General features: G+C 37.2%; 1 protein-coding gene across 1 annotated transcript; it reads right to left on the reverse strand.

Moving 5' to 3' along the window:
- Positions 1-896: 896 nt before the first annotated feature.
- On the reverse strand, positions 897-20,024 carry LOC149835985 (O-fucosyltransferase 16-like). Its single transcript, XM_090010741.1, has 10 exons — positions 19,765-20,024; positions 19,626-19,670; positions 19,429-19,522; positions 6,319-6,395; positions 4,220-4,308; positions 3,925-4,111; positions 2,471-2,652; positions 2,191-2,293; positions 1,758-2,089; positions 897-1,650 (listed from the first exon to the last, which is right to left on the reverse strand). Exons 1-10 carry the CDS (start codon positions 19,936-19,938, stop codon positions 1,197-1,199), a joined length of 1,737 nt encoding a protein of 578 aa, XP_089866867.1. The 5' UTR covers positions 19,939-20,024; the 3' UTR covers positions 897-1,196.
- Between the last annotated feature and the right edge of the window lie 1,135 nt (positions 20,025-21,159).

The following is a 21,159-nucleotide window of genomic DNA, read 5'->3' on the forward strand; positions in this document are numbered from 1 at the left end:
AGAAAATATATTAGTTAAAAGAGGTCGGGGTAGGCCTAGGAAGACTTGGATGGAGATGGTAGGAAATGATATGAATGCTTTGAACCTCACCGAGGATATGGCATTGGATAGAAATGATTGGAGAAGGATTCATGTGGAAGACCCAGAATGATTTTCTTTTTTTGGTTCATATCGCCGACCCCAATTGTTTTGGGATGAAGGCGTAGTTGTTGTTGTTGTTTGTTGTTGTGAGTGTAATTTAGTGACCAGATTCCCCACTAGTTCCCCAATCATTTTCTTGTCCACACCAATAATCTGAATGTGATTGTGCAAGAATCATGTGCATTGAACATTTTACTATAAAAAAGACTGAATGTATCACCAAGAATGAATGAAGAGTCTTAGTAAACTGCCCTCAGCCAATTAATGGAACAAGCCTTTTAACCTTTTTTATGGACATTCGCCTAACTAAGAAACTTTCATGCTCGCATGGAGTTCTTTTGGTAGGCAGACGGAAAGTGGAATTCTGTGAGCAGCTTCATGTTAAAACCTAAAATGGTTCGTGGAAAAGCGTCTCTCGAGAGCTTTTTGCAACTCATCATGATGCAATTGTGTTATTCCTGCATTAAAACTTAAGGCGTTGGGCCGCATGCACTTCAAGCACCACCAAATTAATTTCTCAACCACTCCGAGCCACTCTGGTGGCATGGAAAATCCATGTCCATTTCAAGTCACAGATCTATGCTACCAAACAATTGAATTTACCAGGACAGCAATACTTCTCGATGAGGTGCCATATTGACCATGGACTGTGTCCATCTCGGCAGTGTACCCCAGGCATACTCCCCCCCCCCCCCCCCCCCCGCCCCCCGCTTAGCAAAGGATTATAATTTGTGTGACCACAAGAAAGTACAAAATCCTCAGAAGAAATGCATAACCGAGTGTTACATCGATGTAATGCAATTCCCAAGAGCCACAATCTTACCAATAACATACCGGGCACTTCAACTTAATAGAAGCAGGAACCATCTTCATTCCGATGGGGACTTGTGAAAAGCAACAGAATATACAACTGTTTCAGAAACTTATTTACAGGAAGAGCACTGATGAAACAGTGATCAAATCAAGGAACAAAAGAACCCTAAAAAATGAGATAAGAAAAGAATGATGAAAGAATCAGTAACTGACAAAAAAATAATCCAAGCAAAGATCAGTTGCTAGTCTGAAAGCAACTCTTCCAACTCACGCTCTTCTGACTGGATAAATGGATCATAGTCAGCATCTGTTCCATTGAACTGGTATCTTGCTTGAGAAAGTAATCCATCATCCACATAGTCCAAATCAGACGGGTCAGGTTCATCATCAGTTGAATTATGCTCAACAGGTTCAGTTCCCTTGCCATTCTTTCCAAGTTTTTGAGTTGGTTTATTTACTTGGACACTCGACCCAACTGCCATCTTTGCCTCTGGATATTCACAGATACAAGTTGAAGGGTTCTCATGAAATTCACCCCTTCCTGGTCTCATTTCTTTTGGGTCTCCCATGAAGCCTTTCTGGCTTGTAAGAACCTTTGTTGCAAAAGCCTCCCAGCTCATGTTAGTTCGGTTAAGGAACAAAGAATACAGTTTTTTGGCATTTGGTCTTATTGTGCGCTTGTGTCCAAAATACCTCCTGAAAAAATAGATCCAAAGAAAGGGAAAAGGGGTGAACCAACAAAACACACATGTACACGTGCACATGCGTGCACACACACACACACATAGAGCACATTTCCTTACCTTCGTCCAGCCAGTATTTTAGCCATGTTACCGTTGTTGTTAGTCACAAAAACGTCACTTTCATCACAAACAATGTAATCAAGAGCTGCCATTCGAGAAGAAAATGTGGAGAAAGGTGCCAATTCATCTTTTGTAGATAAAGTCTCCTTCGAATAAAAATTTGGAAAGAGTTTTTTAAGTGGTGCTAGTGTCTCTTCCCCACCATATACTTCCCCAGATGCCACATAAAGGAATACATCATTGCCAAAGCCCAATGCTCTGAGCATCAGACCCACCTCTTCAGGGGTGAGAGGACACTTTCCATGGCGCCGTTCCTTCTCGGGGTTGCTTTTCTAAAAGAGAATTTCAAGAGTGCATCTCAGGCAACTTATAAACTAACAGGGTACCTTGTAAGAATATCAGTGTTCGCATACACCAGTTTATGACACCTTACATGTAAAGTCTTCCACCTCTTGCGTATTGCACCCAGTTCTCTTCTTTCCTTTTCACCACCACCAAAATCACATCCTGAAAATGCAAGCATATCTGGTTCAAACCTGTCATATTCATGGTGGACAGAACGTGATGTTCAGTACACTTTCCACATAATATAGCTTCTACCAGAAAGTTAACAGAGTTTAACAGATCAGACATAAAGGAAGCCAAATGACAAGGCCTCCCATCCTTTATGCATTATTGAAACTAAAAAATTTGAGGTCTTAGCTAATACTTACCTGAGGTGAAGGGCCACAAACTGACCACTTTTTTCTCTCATTTTGTGAACTAGTTTCTGCCCCATTTTGGTTATGGACTTTGTGAACCGTAAAGCATGATAATTTGTTCTACATCTCAACTTTTGCAGATCTGTATCTAGCTTATTTGCAAGCCTAAAATCAAACTTTTTGAGCTCAACAGCCTGCATCAGGCAAAAAGGGAAGAGCAAACCAAATCACAACATATGTATTGCAGTTTTGCATCTTCCAACACCAAAAGATCATTAAAAATGGGATAAGCTGAACTACACAATGTAAGCCTCATTGGATCTTCTGTCAGAAAATGGAACCAGGAAATGACAAATGTTTACAGAAAATTAAGTGAGACGAATTTATGTGTATCAAGGTGTCAATATAAAGTGCAAAGAACTATGATTTTAAAGAATGTCATGGTTGGAGAACGATGAGTGCAATAGAAGGGATATCAAGAGAAAAGAGTTACATATAGCACCTATGGTCAGACCAACAGAGGTACATGAAATACAGCTTAAGTGTTAATTCCTCAAACATGCAATTGGAATCATATACGCTAGTCACAAATATGACCCACCTTGAATTTATTACCTTTCTCAATCTTTTCTCTTAAAAAAACACTAAATGCAAAAAAAAAGGAAAACGCGAGAACACACAATGGGCTAAAAATTGTGCAAACAAATTCACATGATTGACATGCAAACATTCTTCAAAATCATCTTAAATGACTGTCATCATCAAAATGCACCAATCATGAGTCGTACTTTACATCTATTTTCATAATAACTTCAATATTTCATCATGTTTGAATTCATGATCTACAACAAGCTCTGGAAAACCAGTCAAGGCTTACCAACTGAAGACATCCATCATATTAATTGTTAACCTTATGGATTGATATGCATCAATAGCTGTCTTGCCCCAGCAGGAAAACAAATCCCCTGCATTCAACCATGTCAAAGCAGCCAATGCTTGCCACTTCTCAATAACTATAGCTTCTGAAATGAATGATTCACAGCTAGAAGTGTTCTATTTGGCAGAGATGTAACTGATAGGTCAAATACAGTGTGCCAAAAGGACCCTAGTTACCTTACTACAAGAGTGAAATCGGTTGCTCAAGAGCTTGGATAATCGGCACAAACTATGTTTCTAGACCTAGTCTTCTATGTGCAATTCTAGCAAAACATCACTATGAGGGAATACACATGTCCATGCAACATACTTGTTTCCACAATCTTTGCATTCATGGCAACATTCCTTTAATTGTAAGAAAAGAAATGTTCCTCCAGCAACAGAAATGCTAAAAAGTTGACAAATCTTTAAAGTAGCATAAAAAATTATAAATACTGCATAGATAATTACACTAGATAGAATAGATAGAATATACACCTCACCACCTAAAAATGCAAACATGCATTTTGCATTCTACAAAGCACACTTACATGCTTCTTCATAAGTACAGGCATGACACGGGTCTGATAACATCTGGGGCTGCATTTTCTTGGAACACGCATGGAGTATGTGGCTCCTCCAGACTTTCTGTATTTCTTAGGGAGATCCTTGATAATAGTAACATCTTTTGCAAGGTATGTTACGAACCAGTCAACATCAAATATTTCACTGAAGTTGCTGTAGAAGACAGATTAAAAGGTAAAAGGCATTAGTTCTTCACACTTGGAACTAAAATAATTGCAGATTTGCTTATCCAGATTTCAGTGCAGTATAATGAAGTCGAACCTAGCATCCTTCCAAAAAGATTTTTGGTCCAGCTTTGGAACAACAAGAGTAGCATTAAGAATGTGAGCAGCGACAACAGCATCAGTTATCTGCACAAATTATTTGGTTTCAATTTCAGATCAGCATGCTTATAATAAATTTGCAACCTGCAACTGAAAAATAATATGGTGATCATATTATAGATACAGTCATCAGTTCCTCGCATGTTTTATGTTAGGCCTGATGAGTGCAATTCTGCAAGTACCATGAGTGTTTCTGGACTGCTAAAACTTGTATTAGATTTATAAGGCTGTGATAGACTTTGCACATTGTTTTGTGCAAGTGGCAGTGAAACCATCAAAGATTAAAAGAACAAGTATTTCAACCTTTCTGGTTCAGCAAATTGAATCTAAATCAGTAACCAGAATACCTGGTTGATGAACATGCCATTATGAATCCATGCTACATAGGTGAAGGTGTATGTATATGAAGGGTACAACACATGGTAATTTCTTGGCAGGAGAATTTCTCAGGAGATTTAAAAAAAAGTTATTTTTATAAAAAAAACTAGGGAAATCTTGGCATGTTATAAAACATTATAAATATAAAAATATTCTATGTTAAAAATGTAGAATGTTTAATAAGTACCTAAATTAAGTGAGCAAGAATTAGTGTAGAAAAAAAAATCTACAATTATGAGGAACAGTCCCATGTACCAATGAAGGGGAGGAGGGAGGGGCCCCTCCTGTGCCTATCTAAGAGATCCCCCCACCCATTTCTTTTGGCCTTGGAAATGTACAAGGAGTGCTGTTCACATGGGGATGCCACATAGACACTTCTTTTTAAGCTTTTAATGTTCATTTTATCAGTTGAAGGGTTTTGAAAGTGGGAAAAGGTACGAAACTTGCCTTCTATAGAAAATTTTTGTTATCACATTTTGTGTATTTTTAAGGCATGACAAATTTGCAAAAATATCATGGCATATTTAAGAGATAAGATTTTCAAAACCTCACGATATTATCGGCATTAATAAGCTTTGTCAATATGTCGTGACTTTTTCAAAATCTTGGTGATATTTGTGACTATATATATATATATATATATATATATAAGCAAAATATTTGATGCCCTTGTGGGTAAGGAACCTACTATAGTAGGAGGTTGTTTTGACCAAATCTAAACTCATGGATGTGTTCAGCATTCAAAATAGTAGGAATCAACTCTTGGATCGTACGATTTTATGAGGGTTGAAAATTTGGTACATTGTAGGCCGTTGATTTTTCAACCCCTGCAAAATCTTGCATACACATTGGAATAACATGATTCAAGCACCGATTTCTACTAACCCAAACATGTAGATCACGTCTGAAGGTCCAGATGTGCAAAAAACATTAAATTTTTTAAAATATCACAGTTTTTTACTAGGGGATTCGTATATAGATAGATAGATAAAACTTATATTGCTACACTATGCAAAATCTTCTACACTTGAAAAGTTATAGACTCTCAAATGCCAATCATGAACTAAAAGTCTAAAATACATTAAAGATATATTTTATTATCAATTAACATTCTATACTTTTGACCCTGCATGTTGACAAAAAAATTGATTGGATCATAAATCGAATAAAATGAGTTGGGTTAAGTTTAAAACCCTGTTGACCTGTGCCTAGAAGTACAAGTACAAGTAACATCTATACTTTTGACCCTGCATGTTGACAAAATAATTGAAAAGTTATAGACTCTCAAATGTCAATCATGAACTAAAAGTCTAAAATACATTAAAGATATATGGTATTTAATAATAAATGATCAATTAACATTCTATACTTTTGACCCTGCATGTTGACAAAAAAATTGATCGGATCATAAAACGAATAAAATGAGTTGGGTTAGGCTCAAAACCCTGTTGACCTGTGCCTAGAAGTACCAGTACAAGTACCCGTGTTGACATGATGCAGCACAGGGTGTTTATGCTTGGTACAAGTACCCGTATTACAAATACCCAGAGAGAAGGCTAAGGAGAGGATAAAGATGAATAAACATTGGGAAGCTATGGTCATCACAGGTGAATATGATATATTATGTCATTAAAATAAGTAATTCACAAGAAAACATACACCAGTTCTCTGCTGATTTAACCCCCCACTGGTTGCAATCATCAAATATCGATTTGGTTGTGTATTGACTTCAGCCACTGCAAGTCAAAACATTCACTTTGAAATGAGCATCAAGAACCAAACGTGAAAAACATGCACAAATTTCATAACCATATAAAACCAGAATTATTTTGAAGCAGAATAACATGTTAATAATGCCACAAATTTATTCAATGTGAAAGAAGTTAAAACAAAAAATTAGTGGCAAAGATGCTTCACGTGGTGGTATAGTAAAATTTCAAGTCATTGCACAATAATTTATTAAATCAAAGAAAGAGTATAGCAGGGAAAAAAATCAAGCATTTCTGAAACTAAAACGCTCCTCATCACACTGCTTATGTAATATCGCGTATTTTCCTACTTAGTCATTTTATAATTTTGACAAAAATTTGGCTAAGTCTGGGAGGAAAATCGTGTGATTCTCGATTTTAAGCTGATGCTTTGAAATCTGGGCTTGTCCCAGGTCTCATTGTCAAGGCCTAAACGAGCCAATTGAAATGTGAGAAAAGTTTTATTTTCGACCTTTAAATTCAAGCGAAATTTGAGCAAAATTCAGGTTGTTTTCAGGCAAAATTCAGAATTTGGTATTCATGTAATATATTGTTGGATGTGTCTCAAAATTCTGAGCGCAATGATATTTTATTTTTCTCGATTCGGGCTACGGTTGACCCGAAAATAGTGTTTTTCCAAAAATTGAGCAGTTTGTCGAAACGGATCCAGAGTTGGATCCAATGCCTATAATTCGAATTATTATGGATTTGGATCTTATTTAAGACCCACTTTAATCTGGATTTAATACAGATTTTGATCCATTTTCATTTTGGATATAGATTTGGATCTTGGACCCGGATCTGGATCCAAATCCAAGCCCACTGTTTTTTCAGCTTTAAATTCAATATAAAGTCTTAATTTGAAATCTAATAAGGTTGAGAAGCCTTTTGGGTTAATTTGGTAATTTTTGGAAGTTTCTAGATAATTTTAATTAATTAATATTTAATAATTAATTAATTAAATAATATTAATTCCGAATTTTATTTTTTTGGCTGAGTAGGACTCTTTAAAAGAGTCCTTATTCCAGCTTAAGAGAAGTTAGGAAAGTGTTTTAAAAGAATTGAAAGTTTCTGTTTTGAAAAGTCAACATTTAGTAGTATTTCAAAAAAATTAGGACACTAGAGAGAGGAGAGAGAGTTTCCATCTTTTTGGAAACTCTCTTAGAGAGGGCTGGAGAAGGAAGGGTGACCTCCCCTACGAGGGCCTATAAAAAGACTTCAAAAAGAGAGAAAAAGAGAAGGAAAAAAAGAAGGGGGAGAGAGAAAGTAAGGAAAAGAGAGGTAAAGGGGGGAAGAAGAGGAGGATATTTGATCTTTTTCAGCCATCCAACCATCCACCATTATTTTCCTTTGATTCATGCAAAGGTACGGGTTTCTCTTTTGTTTCAAGTGAGAAAAAGAGCATGGATTCGTATTCCATGCAATGTTTTAGTAAAAACTATAAGAAGAGAGTAAATCTGAATATTTACTCCAAGATCCATGGTTAAAATTAATATATTTGCATCGTTTTCGGAATTTATTTTGGTGATATATATATATATATATATAGAGAGAGAGAGAGAGAGACATGGGGAAGCCACTGATCTAAGGTGTCGGTGCTCCAAAACGATTTTCTGTACTAGTCGATGCACATGTTAAAAACATAAATTTGTTTTGGTGCTTGATCATGAAGGAACCACTTCCATGTTCAATGTCAATTCTGCACTTATGATTTCATTACGAATTTTTTAATGCAAGGATTCATATTCGTATGTTTTTCATTGTTATGGCAAATCTGTTGTAGCATGCATGACTTAGTTACATGAGCATATACATGAATATGTAAAGTTTTAGAACTGGTATACATATAGGCCCCTGACAGAAGTTTATTTTTTTGACCGTTTCTCGGGTTCGGGTGGCTCGTCAGGGACCGACCTGGCCCTGCTCAGCCCAACCGAGTGGCTGGGCTGGTGCAGGCTTGGCAGACCTGCCAGGCCAGCCACTCGGCCTGGACTGGTAGATTTTCAAAAAAAAGGGTTTGGTGGGTTGGCTGTCAAACCAGCCAAATGACTTGCCAGGCTCCACCAGTTTTCGGCTGGGGTCTGGTCGGACCAGACCTGACCTGGTGTGGTTAGACACTCGGCAGCCCAGCCGAGTGGCTCGGCTGGGTACAGCTGAGTGGTTTAAAAAAAAATAAGAAACATTATATAATTATATATATGTTAGTCCAGAATTACACAGGTTACACTATTAATGTTTTTTCACGTATATACTCATGTTTGAGTGTTTAAGTGGTTTATACATGCCGATTATTTAGCCGCATACGTGATCCACGTTTATACATCCTACTAGGTCTGTGTACAGTGGAATCAAAATGCATGGGTCATGTAAAGTGTTAGGTAGGCATCAATGAAATCAATATGACAGAAAGGTTTTGAGTGCTGTGATAATTTTAGCTAAACATGTAATAGTTCGCAATGGTCGTCGTATAAGATGTCTCCTTTGTGTAGTCTATGCTGAATTAAAAGTAGTAATACAAGGTTAACCTCTTATGCATGAACATGTGGCGGTATGTTCATTGTATGCATAGATGAGGTTGAATTGGTATATGAAATCTTCAGTTATGTGATTAAATTTCCAGAGTCGATATACTTGAATGTTCACATGCTTGATTAATATGTGTACTGCATGAAAACATGTATGTGACATGAACATGTGTATTGAATGAAAACATGCAATTAAAATGAAATTGTGAATTCATGCACATGTATATGTCTGTTATTCATACACATCTGTAAATTGTCATAAATGAATGTGCATTGGGAAGCATTGAAATAATGCATTGTTATGTTCCTTAAGATTTTTGCATATGAATGCATAGATGATCAAGATGGATCATGGTAGGCTGTGAATGCCTTGAGTCGGTGTGCTCCTTGCTTTACTGTTTATGCGTTACAAAGATCATATTTGATATTGTGGTTTTAATTGCACTGTTCTATTGTTGCCAAAGAATCGTTTACGGTGGTTTGGACATATTCAACGAAGGCCTAATGATGCTTCAGTTAGAAGGTTGGAGAAATGGAAAAATATATTAGTTAAAAGAGGTCGGGGTAGGCCTAGGAAGACTTGGATGGAGATGATAGGAAAAGATATGAATGCTTTGAACCTCACCGAGGACATGGCATTGGATAGAAATGATTGGAGGAAAAGGATTCATGTGGAAGACCCCAAATGAATTTCTTTTTTGGTTCATATCGCTGACCCCAATGGTTTTGGGATGAAGGCGTAGTTGTTGTTGTTGTTGTTGTTGTTGTTGTTGTTCTATTGTTGCCACAGGTGGTAGACCGTGAAAAGGTGCGCATGCTGATTTGCGAGCTTATGTTTGCATGTTGAATTGCAAATTTATGAAATTGATTTTAACAACAAGATAAGAAAAAGAGAACAGTGTAATTAACGTTTCCTTGATGTCCCTTCTTTAGTGTGGGAATATTGGGCTTAGCGGTTTGGAGACCGTGAGGATACAAAAACTCTGTGTGCGTTGTTATTGCCCCTAAACCCGATATTGAGGTTCTTCTCTTGACCACGGTTTTAGGGAGAGTCTGTCACTTTGCCTAGGGGTGGTGTGCAGATGCAGTTGTTGTTTTGGTATACCAAGAAAAATGACACTTGTGGATGCTGATGTCCCTGGTGTCACCGACATTAGATGTTGATTTCTAATGTTCCGATGGATGGTGATGTTTCTTGATATTGATCGAGGGCTAAGTTTGAAACCCAGAAATAAAATACAACTTGTGTGTTAAGTTACCCTGAGAACCTAACTTGACCTCGAGAATTTTACCTGTTTTGAGTATCCACTGGCAATGACAATAAAAAGTGAAACTTAAATGTGTGTGAATCCTAATAGGGACATGCATATAAAAGAAAACTTGATTGAAGATAATAAATTATGCATGCATTGCATTGAAATCATGCATATCTCTGTTATTCATTAGATCATGCATATTTACTTGTTTCCTTAATTGTGCAATATTGGTGAATGCATGATATTGTTCTCTAATGTATGTTAAATGTCTTAATGTTTAAACTGTGATTTTTGTTGTTATTAAATGTTCCCTCATGCTTAATAAATGTTCCATATTGCATGAATGATTATTTGAATTATGAATGTATTATATTTATATCCCTCTAAAATATTGCATGAATCTTATTTATATTCTTTTTACTTATTTGATTCATTAGAGGGACCTGTACGCAGGATTCTTTGGATTCTGATGTCATACTTTTTGTGTTTTTCGCAGCCTCAGATGCCTAGTGGGGAAGACTTGCTTCGGAGAAGAGTCACGAGGGGACTACACAACTGCAGAGCAGATTCTTGGGACGGCGTGACTCTTTTCTTTTGTTTTTCCTTTTGCTTTCCTTACTTTTAATTAATTATGTCTCAGACTCTTTACATTTGAATAAATAAAGTTTGATTTGGTTTGGTATGAAAGATGAGTATAAGATCCCTTATGGTGGTGGTGGTGTTTAACTGTAAGGCCCTTCTCTGAGATTGTTTTCGCACTTGTTTAAAAAAAAATTGTCACTTTTTCATGGGTATGAGTTGGGGTCGTTACATCTTAAAGATCAGATTACCAGCAAAAAGGACTCTGAATACACGAAGATCAACAATTGGAGAAAACTTTCTATATTACCAAAAGAAAAAAGAAGGGAACTGCAAAAACAATAAAAACTCGGTCTTCAATTGAATTTATTTATGCAGAATTTGACGATTGATGATTGGAAAATATAATTGACAGTTTCTAAGAATATTAAGGGGATAAAAGCACACATTATTGTAATCATATGCTTGAGCTGATAGGTGAGACCCAAGAAAGCTATGTAATAGGGTTCTTCAAAATACGATGCATCCCCATGTTAATCTGGTACTTTAAGGTTTTGTATGGGTGTCCCTAGATGATGTCATATATATTATCCACATGCACATGTGTCTCAACTAGTCCTGCATGGAAAATGATCTTGTACACGTGTCTATATGTCACATGGGTACGGGCACAGGTGTGGGTACGGAGGATACGACACAGCAATATATATATATATATATATGTGCGTGTGTGTGTGTGTTAAATGTAAAAGAAAAAAAGGGCTAAAATGAAAAATTTTAAAACATAAAAGGGTATAAAAGAAAAAGGGGTAAAATGAAATTTCTTAAATCATAATTGTGTTTTCCTTTTATTATAAAAAAGAAACACCTTCTTCATTCTAATTTATCGATCCCAGGGGGTACAAATTCATTATATATCTCTCTCTCGTTTCCCTCTTCCCGCATCTCGTTCCCCCCTCTCTCTCTCTTGTTTCCCACCCACCCAGGTCAATGCCCCCCCCCCCCAAAAAAAAAAGAGAGAGAGGGGGTAAACTAGACAGGTGGGGTAGGGGAACAAGAGAGCGAGAGAGGGGGGTACGGGGGATGTAATGAAGTGCCAAATAAGAGGAGTGATATCTTCAAGAGCAAGCAAGAGAGCATGCACATACACAAATAGCCACTAATGGGCAGGATTACAACAAAACTACAAAAGTGACAAAACACCCAAAAGAAGAGGGAAAAATACATTCCACTCAAGAAGTCTTCAAAGAAGCTTACTATACAATGAGGAAAACCCCTTTATTTATAGACACAAGGAGAGGACCCTTGGAAGGGCTCCTAAGGAACGTTGGAGCCCTTCCAACGGTCACAAATGTGATCGTTGGAGGCTCCAACGTCCCTTAAGGGGGGCTTTTCCAAGGTAAAAAGAAAAAGGAAAAAAGAAAAAAAAAAGTGCAAAAATATACATGTGGCGTGAAATAGAAAAATGATTGTTTTACCCCTAGTGGGTATTACAAAGGGAATACATATATTTATATATGTAGATAGACACATATATGTTAGGAAATGACTTTGAATACAATAGGTTCAAGAATGGACCTATAAACATGCACATGAAGTGCGAATACACACACCCACTAAGGGGTAACCGAATGCACATAAAGTGCCAACACACAAACCCATGAAGTGGCAAAGCCACAAAGGCTAAAAAATAATGATCTTCACTATTGGTGGGAGGTAAAACCCCAAAAAACCACAGAAGTTATCTTGTGATGTCCTACTTTATTTATTCTACATTTTCTATTTCCCGTAAATTACAAATGCTATTACTGCTTTCAATGGAATGAACTGCTTATCTTGTGATGTCCTACTTTATTTATTCTACATTTTCTATTTGTGCACCTACTAGTTTGTTATAAAACTGACTCATTTCATGGGCAAGTGACGAGTAGGACTTTACAGACAGCCGATGGCGCGATACAACATGGCTCGAGATCACCCTCTTTTTGTTGGCATCTTGGCTATTCTCTGTAAGTAAGATTGGTTTATAAGCTAACATGCCCATAATTGTCAACTTGTTCTCTCTAAAAGAAAATTGCTTCCGCTTACGATCTGAAAGATCAAAATCCTGAACTTTGAAAGGTTTTCTCTAAATGATTTCAAATTTTACAAGTTGAAAATTTGGGGTGTTACAGTATTCCCTTCGTGGGATTTGTGAGTATATCCATAGAATCCGCTTTTGGTTTTGGGTGGACTTTTGCTTATGATTGAAGGCTCCTTGGTTCTTCACATGGCATCAAAGCTATGTACTCTTGAAACTTGAAGATAGTATTGTTCGTTGGTTCGTGAGATTGTATTCTTCGCACACTCTTGTTGGTGGTTGCAATTCAAGATTGCTAGATCATTGGTGATTCACATTCAAGTGTTTGTGTGATCATGTATTGCTCTCTTAAAGATTGACTTGGATCACTGGTTTGAAGTATTTGTTGATCCTATTCAAGTTCGTGATGTGGTACTCATGTTCTTGTTCTTCTGCATCTATTTCTCTTTCTCATCTCTTCTCTTTCACCCTCTCTATTTCTTTTTCTCTTTGTAAGAATGACTGACAAAAAAAGTGTCACCATCATGCCCATTAAACTCAACGATACAAAGTATGTAATGTGGTTTTTTATTATGAAACACCATATGTGGGGAAAAAGGTTGTTGGGATTAGTGGATGAATCTGACCCGGAGGATAAACTAATTATTACTAAGGTGGAGAACGAGAAGGAAGTTTTTCTTTCCGATGGTGAAAAAACTAAGTCTATAGCTAATTATGAGAAAAAATGGAAAGAATGGAGATTGAGACATGCCAAGATTATGTCTTGACTCATCAATAGTGTAGATATCAAAAAATGCTCTAGCCTTGCTAAATTTGAGCATGCCAACAATGCTTGGGAATACCTTAAAAACATGTATTTTCTTAAAGACATTGCACATGTGTGCAACTTATAAGACAAAGTTCAAACTTCAAACCATGACTCAAGGAAACAAAAGCATTAGAGAATACTACAATGAGTTATTGGAGCTTTCGGAAGAGTTGGCTCTTCTTGAACCAAAGTATTCCTCCAAAGATATTGAACTTCGCCAAAAGCAAATTGATGCAGAACATTTCTATGAATTCGTAAATGGATTAAGGCCGGAATTCGAATCTAGCAAATCAACCCTTTTGCATAGAGAAAAGGTTCTCTCTATTGTTGATACAATAGAGGAACTAAGTATGAAAGAAAATAGATTAAAAAAATCTCTAAAAATGATAAGAATCTGTGTTGGTTGTCTCTAGGCCCGAGACTTATACTTGTACTTATAGACCACCTCACCTCAGGAGACAAGCAAATGAATATGACAACAAAAGAAAGATTATTTGTCATTATTGTCATGAATCGGCCTCGAGATTAAGGACAACTCTCAAGACTTATTCATTGAAATAGCTAAGTCATTATCTCAATTGGTAGACGCTCTTCAACCTCTTCTTAGATGATCATCTTCTTCACCTGAAGTCGCAATCTCATCCTACTCCAACCCCATATTTTCACATGATCTCAAATCATAATATTTTATCCAAAATGTCATATCAACTCAAGTGTGTCGAATGTTCTCACTGTCAATGGTACATTTCTTGAAATCAAAGAAATAGAAAATTTTGAGAAAAATCTTTCAAACACAAAAAATTTTTATTCCAAAAATTAGATATACTCACAGAATAAATTTAAACCTTCTATTTGTTTCTCAAATATTTTTGTAATATCTCATTCTCTTCAAATGAATGTTGGGTGCAAGATCACCAGTAAGGAAAGTTGATTGTGCAAAGCCATAGAGAAGGAGGTCTCTATTATATGAATTTTTTTGAGATACCCAAAGATACTTTTTGTTGTAATGTCCAAAAACTAGATTTAGATTTATGGCATTAAAGATTAGGACATCCAAATTATCCAAAATGTAATATTTTCCAAGATTGAAAAAATTTTCTAATATTAATAACATGTGAACAATGTTGTGACTAGCGTTGAGTCATAACGAGGCATAAGACCCGCTCATGAAGCAATGCATAAGCCTTGAGGCGTAAGGCGTAAGCTTCACAAAAAAGAAAAAAAGGAAGAAGAAAGATAAAAAAAGGAACAAAGAAGAAGAAAAAGAAGAAAGAAAGAAAGAAAGAAAGAAAGGAAAGGAAACGAAAAGAAAAGAAAAAGAAAAAGAAGAACGGGAAAAAAGAAAGAAGGAAAAGATGTGAAAAGATAGAAGAAGAAAACTAAAAGTGATAGAACCCTTGAGATAGAAAGCTAGATTAGTTGTCAAAGGGTATTCATAATAATATAGCATGGATTATGAAGAATTTTTTGAACATATTGCTCGCATGGCCACTGTTATAACCCATATAACAGTTGTTTCACTTAAAAATTAGTTCATATATTAAATGGATGTTTAAAATGCTTTCTTCAATGGAAATCTTATGAAAGAAGTGTACATGGAAGCACCCCCAGGTATGAGCATCCCCAAAGGGAAGGCTCTTCGCCTACAAAATGCACGGTATGGTTTGAAACAGAGTTACCGGAAGCGCCTAAGCAAAAGGGGAAGCGCGCTTCCCCGAAGCGCGAAACGTTGCGCTTCCGAAGCGTGAGGGGAAGTGTCCCCCTTTTTGGGGAAGCGCGCTTCCCTTTTATGGGAAGCGTGCTTCCCCCACGCTTCCCCCTTGCTTCCCCATTTTTTCCATTTTTTCGCTTCTGGTTCACTTCCTAGGTCGCTTTCGAGACGGTTCGGAATTTTCTTCTAAGTGGTCCCATGCTTCCTCGCTTCCTAAATTTTTGAAAGTGCCTCGCTTCCCGCTCCCACTTCCCGTATCGCTTCCCGCTCCCGCTTCCTCGACTGGTAACTCTGGTTTGAAATAACTGTCAAAAGCTTAGTATGATAAATTTAGCAAAGTTATGTTTGATATTTGATTTAGATCTTGTTTAACTGACACTACTTTGTTTGTTAAGGAACCTGATGCAGGTGCAATCATTTTGCTCATTTACGTTAATGACATGATTATCACTAGAGGGAATAAACAGGGAGTTAAAAATATTAAAAAATCTTAAAATTAATTTTGAAATAACCAATTTGGATTTTTTAAGATACCTCCTAGGGATAGAAGTTGCTTATTCCCTTAAAAGATATCTATTATCTCAGTCTAAATTTGCTTCTGATATTATTCGCAGGTCTGGAATCACAGATGATAAGAGAGTTGATACTATTGAAGTCACAAATGTCAAAATGAAAATTGAAGATTGGGAGCCTCTTGACAATCGCACACCTTATCAACAACTTATCGAAGCTCTCTCTTACTTGTCAATTATTAGACCATACATAGCACATATTGTTCACACAACCAGTCAATTTCAACATACTCCCACATCTGTTCACATGGGAGCAGCTTTGTGTATCATTAGATATCTTAAATTTTTTATTTCTAGAAACATATTTATGTCTTCTTCATCTCTAATCTCGTGGCGGTGCAAAAAACAACAGAAGATCTCTCTTTCTTCAACGAACGCTGAATATCGGGTCATTACCACTACTACAATAGAGATGGTATGGCTAAGAAGATTGTTGGCTGATATGAAAATCCAAATTAAAGAAGCTTCAAATATTTGTTGTGACAATAAGAGTGCTATCTACATCGCCAACAACCACATATTCATGAGAGAACCAAGTACATCGAGATGGATTGTCACTATATACGAGAGGAATATCTTCAAGGCATCATTGATCTGCCTTATGTCACATCAGATTACCAATTGACAGATTTCTTCACCAAATCATTTTTAGCTCCTAGATTTCACTTTCTTCTTAATAAACTTTCGGTTATCTTACCGTAAGTTCGAGGGGGAGTGTTAAATTGTATACACACAATGTATATAAATATATACATACCTATGTATATATACCTATTATATACATACGTATGTGTATATATATGTATATATATTTTTGTAAACTTTTTTTTATTTTGTATTTATTTTTTGTTCTTTTGACTAGTCAACATAGAGTTGACTAATCTTTGACTAGCTGTTGGAGCTAGTCCAACGGCTACAAATAGAGCCGTTAGACTAGCTCCAATGACTCTTTTGGGCTCTCTATTGTGTATATAAAAGGGGGTGAACCCCTTCATTCAATGTAATGCTTCTTGCATTTTATGTGATCAATAAAATATTGTTTTTTTAATATTTGAGCCTTCTTTGTGTGTATCCCCTTTATGGGATTTCTGAGTGTGTCCATAGAGACCACTTTTGGTTTTGGGTGAACTTTTTCTTATAATCGAAGGCTCCTTGGTTCTTCACAGTGGTACACTAGCATTTTTTGGAATTATATTTGAATATATGTAATACTCTTTAAAGTCCAAGTTCTCAAGAAATGCATTACGTCTACTGGCATGATGGAAATACCCATACACAATAGTGTTGAAAGCATACTACTCACACTAGTTAGCATCAATATATGTTTTACACAACATAATATAAAGTGTCACCTCTTACAACTGAAGATTGGAAGGCTTGACTAAAACCTGAAGTCACTGAATTTGAGAAACCATATAATAACTTAAGAACAGCATACAGGAAATTGGAAAGGCATAACATAAAGAGGGCCATCAAAGGGGCAGGTCAATCCAATTCAAGAGTCGTGCATATACATGTTTTCCTAGTGAGGTGGAAACCTACATTATGGAGAGAAAGAAATTGGTTACTACTCTCTTGACAACCAGCATATCCAATTACATAGGAGTACCCTTTTGTTCTCTCCTGGTTGTTGGAAAAGAATCGATATCACAAGCAAGCCACCAAATATGGACAAAGGAGAATAGCTGCGCTCAACTAGAGAATTTGGATAACAATCAAATCTACTCATTCGAGAATTGAACAATTTAACCAAGATCTCTTTACTGATTGGGATGACTTGGACAAGCCTTAGATAAGCTGGTTCAACTTCCTTCATGAAGACTTGCACTTTGATATTTGTCTCTATACACTCTTCCAGAAATCCCATCCCCCACCCCCCTAAAATAGCACACCTTTCCAAATCCTTTCTATTTTTCTCTCAATGACACTCCACTTCACTATTGCTCAGCATGTATGAACTTCAGGTCATATCTACTTTAGAAGCTTTGATTACTTTTTCCATTGACTTCATTGTAAATGCGGAGAAGTGGGTCACAAGGAAATTATTGAAACTGGTATCTCAAGAACAATTTAAAGAATTTAGCGCTTAGCATGCAAGAGGTTATATTCCAAATGTTGGAAATAGCTACAAATATTGGCCTAGATGTACAATATTGACCAGACACATTTAGATAGCTGTGCAAATACAGGCCCAATACATTGTCAGACCCAGACAACCATGCACCTGATTCAGACTTACCATACCCAAGACTTGGATGAAAACATACTTGAATGACTTAAATCCAAGACAAATTAATCCAAAGTCCAAACTCATGCTTAAATTTGGATGCTCTAATTTCAGCCTCTTATGACTCCCCTGTTTGTGCCCTCTGTTTTGGCCTCTGAGATCTTCTGGTTGAGATACAGAGACCCAAATCGTTGAGCTGTCATAACAAGTTTGGCTAGTACACGGCAATCCACTTATGAACATTGTCCATTTCTATAGGCCACTAGGTAAAACAACCTAAATTTCAAAATCATCAACTATTTTCATTTTATGTGTGAATTTATCCTGAGCTTCAACCGAATGAACCTTTATCAGAATGCAATGAATTAGTTTATGTACAATTCAGGCCAAAATCCACCTCCTCCAATCCTGCAAGCAGTAAACAGAACCAAATATGAAACTGCCGCATTGGATAGTTTTGATGTCCCCTCTTCCTCTCCAGGTTCACAAAATCAATTGATAACCGTGAGTGCTTCTTAGCAAATTTATTTTGAATATTGAAGCCTCTGCCAGCAGGTTGGGAACTGCTGTTCCATGTGGGAATCGGAAGCTTGTTTCCTGAACTCTTTGTATTTCCTATAATCCCTGCTTTATGTTCCATATTTTACCTTTTCAATCATCCTGTTTCACTTAGACCCCTTATTTCGTCTTTCTGCTTCCAACTCTTTCTAAACCAACCACAGCCCCCAACATGCTTCTGTTCATGTGTCAACGCCTTAGTTCCCTTTCTGCCAGGGAAACTACACTAGGTAAATAATCAACTATTGGATTAATATTAAAAGCCACCAAAAGATAACATAAATATACCATTTTCAATTGCACAGAGTAGATTATCAGCAATTTCGAACCCCGGCAGAGCTAAAATCAAATACAATAGAACCGCACATAGAGATGAGATCGGCATTAACACCACCTCTACCAGCATCAACTTTACATTTCTACCTTACAGTTTATTGTACTATAAACTTTTACCAAGTTCAGCCAGTTAAGATTCTGAATTTGTGTTGTATAGAAACAAAAGAACAAACAAATGTCTAAGTGAATCAAAAGCACAACCATGTATTTGCCTCTAGAGACCGAAATTTAAACCAAAAAAGAAAAATTACCCGATCTACAACAGAGAAGCAAAAACTGTTAATCGATTTCATTATGGATATATTGAAAAAAGGAAAAACGAGATTTAAAAGCAAAAGAAAGAAGAATGAAAACAGAAATCAGACGTACTTGCGAACTTGTTACTGGAACTACTACACCCATAATAGAAACTCGCCAACTTCGATTTCCAGAGCCCATCTGTCGAGCTCGAACGATCACCATCCTATATCAAACCCACCAACAAACTCCAGTCAATCCTCACCACCAACATTACAAATCACAACAGACAACTCAAAGAAGGAACCTAGAAGGACTATAGCTCGTACCGGGACAACAAATACTCGTTCCGTCCAAGTGACTTCGCTCTCATTCTGCCAACCAAACAGAAAAAACAGAGAAGAAAAGTTGATGGGGAGGAAGCAAAAGAGCAGAAAAGGAAGAGAAAACGGTGGATGGTGAGCGCACCTCACCAACCGGTTGCGGGGGGCGCAGGAAACCATCGAGATCGATGAGAGAGAAATAGAGGAGAGAGAAAAGGACGAAGAGGGTGAGCAAGGAGACCCACACGAGGGGTGACGGCGGCGCGGTCCGCCATGACGACGGCGACGAGCGTCGTCTGTGCGACGAGAAGGACGCCATCGTCGATGCCGTCACCTCGATGATTCTACCAGACTCTCACCTCCATCCTTCCCAGCTCCCCCCTTCTCCCTTCTCCCTTCTCCCTTCTCCCTTCTCCCTCTTGGCTTCGGTTCGTGCGAGATGTTATGCACCCAAGCAGGGAGGGAGCGCGGCAGGATGATATGAACGTCCGCTGGACAAGACCTTCGTGGGGAGATCGCGCTCAAATTATTATAACAAGAGATTCTCTCTCTCTCTCTCTCTCTCTCTCTCTCTCTCTCTCTCTCCTTGTACATTGTATGCGCAGAAGTATGACATTATATAAATGGATTTCAGATGCGTCATGTTGTATATCATCGTTTTATGTGTTCATCTGGTTAAGTACCAAAATACCCTCTTTTTCAGATGTCGTAGTTGGTTGGGGAACCTTGGCTGCTAGACGGGCAATTAAGGTTGGATTCTCATGGTTGTCATGCAAGCTAACGCATAGCATATGCCAGGGGTTTTAGTCTCGAAGTTTTCACGACCAGGTCTTTATACTATAAATCCAAAAAGAAATGCCATGGAAATGTGATGGTCATTATAACTGCAATATAAACCTAGAGAAAGAAAGACAAAAGCAGTCGCCGTGTTTTAAATGCTTTTTAATACATTATATAATACACTTTTGTCTCTTGATGTATTTTGAAGATTGAAGCAATGGTAGAACCGTAGAAGTTATCTTTTAGCATGTTAAAAATCCGTTATTTCGTGTTTGTTTTTTAAACATTTTTAGATACCCTCGCTTGTGGATTTTGGATGAGTCAATCTCCTTGCTCTTCATTTTTTTTTTTAACAAGCTGGCGATTGGGGGTGGTTGGGTGGCAGTCTGATAAGATTCATAAGAAGAGGGTGTTTGGTTTGGACTCTTAAAATAGGGTTTTAGATAAAAACTGTGCAATAGAATTTAGTATTTTTTGCAAGTTTTAACTATCTGGTAGGTATTTGCCAGATCACACGCTTGAGTTGGTAGAGAAAAATTTGGTTGGCATGACTATGGGTTCTTAACCCATTTGCACTATATCCAAAAACCCATTTCTCCTAAAATACCACTTACGGTCTGGAACCAAATCAATGAGGCCTTTTTCCAGTTGTCATTAACGGTGTCAACGCGTCGGGTTTAGGGTCATGGTTTGGTGATAAACAAAGAGGTTCGATTAGAATCTGGGTCAGAATCCGTGTTTAGTCCCACCTGGGTCCGAT

The sequence above is a fragment of the Nuphar pumila genome, chromosome 6 (genome assembly GCF_984573655.1).
Source record: "Nuphar pumila chromosome 6, dmNupPumi1.hap1.1, whole genome shotgun sequence".
NCBI lineage: Eukaryota > Viridiplantae > Streptophyta > Magnoliopsida > Nymphaeales > Nymphaeaceae > Nuphar > Nuphar pumila.

Coding starts and splice junctions, on each gene's coding strand:
- LOC149835985 (XM_090010741.1), bottom strand. CDS start 19,938: ATGGCGTCCTTCTCGTCGCACAGACGACGCTCGTCGCCGTCGTCATGG. Junction 6,396..19,428: donor TTCCAGTAACAAGTTCGCAA/GTACGTCTGATT, acceptor TTTGACTTGCAG/TGGCTGAAGTCAATACACAA. Junction 2,294..2,470: donor TTTGTGGCCCTTCACCTCAG/GTAAGTATTAGC, acceptor TGAATATGACAG/GTTTGAACCAGATATGCTTG.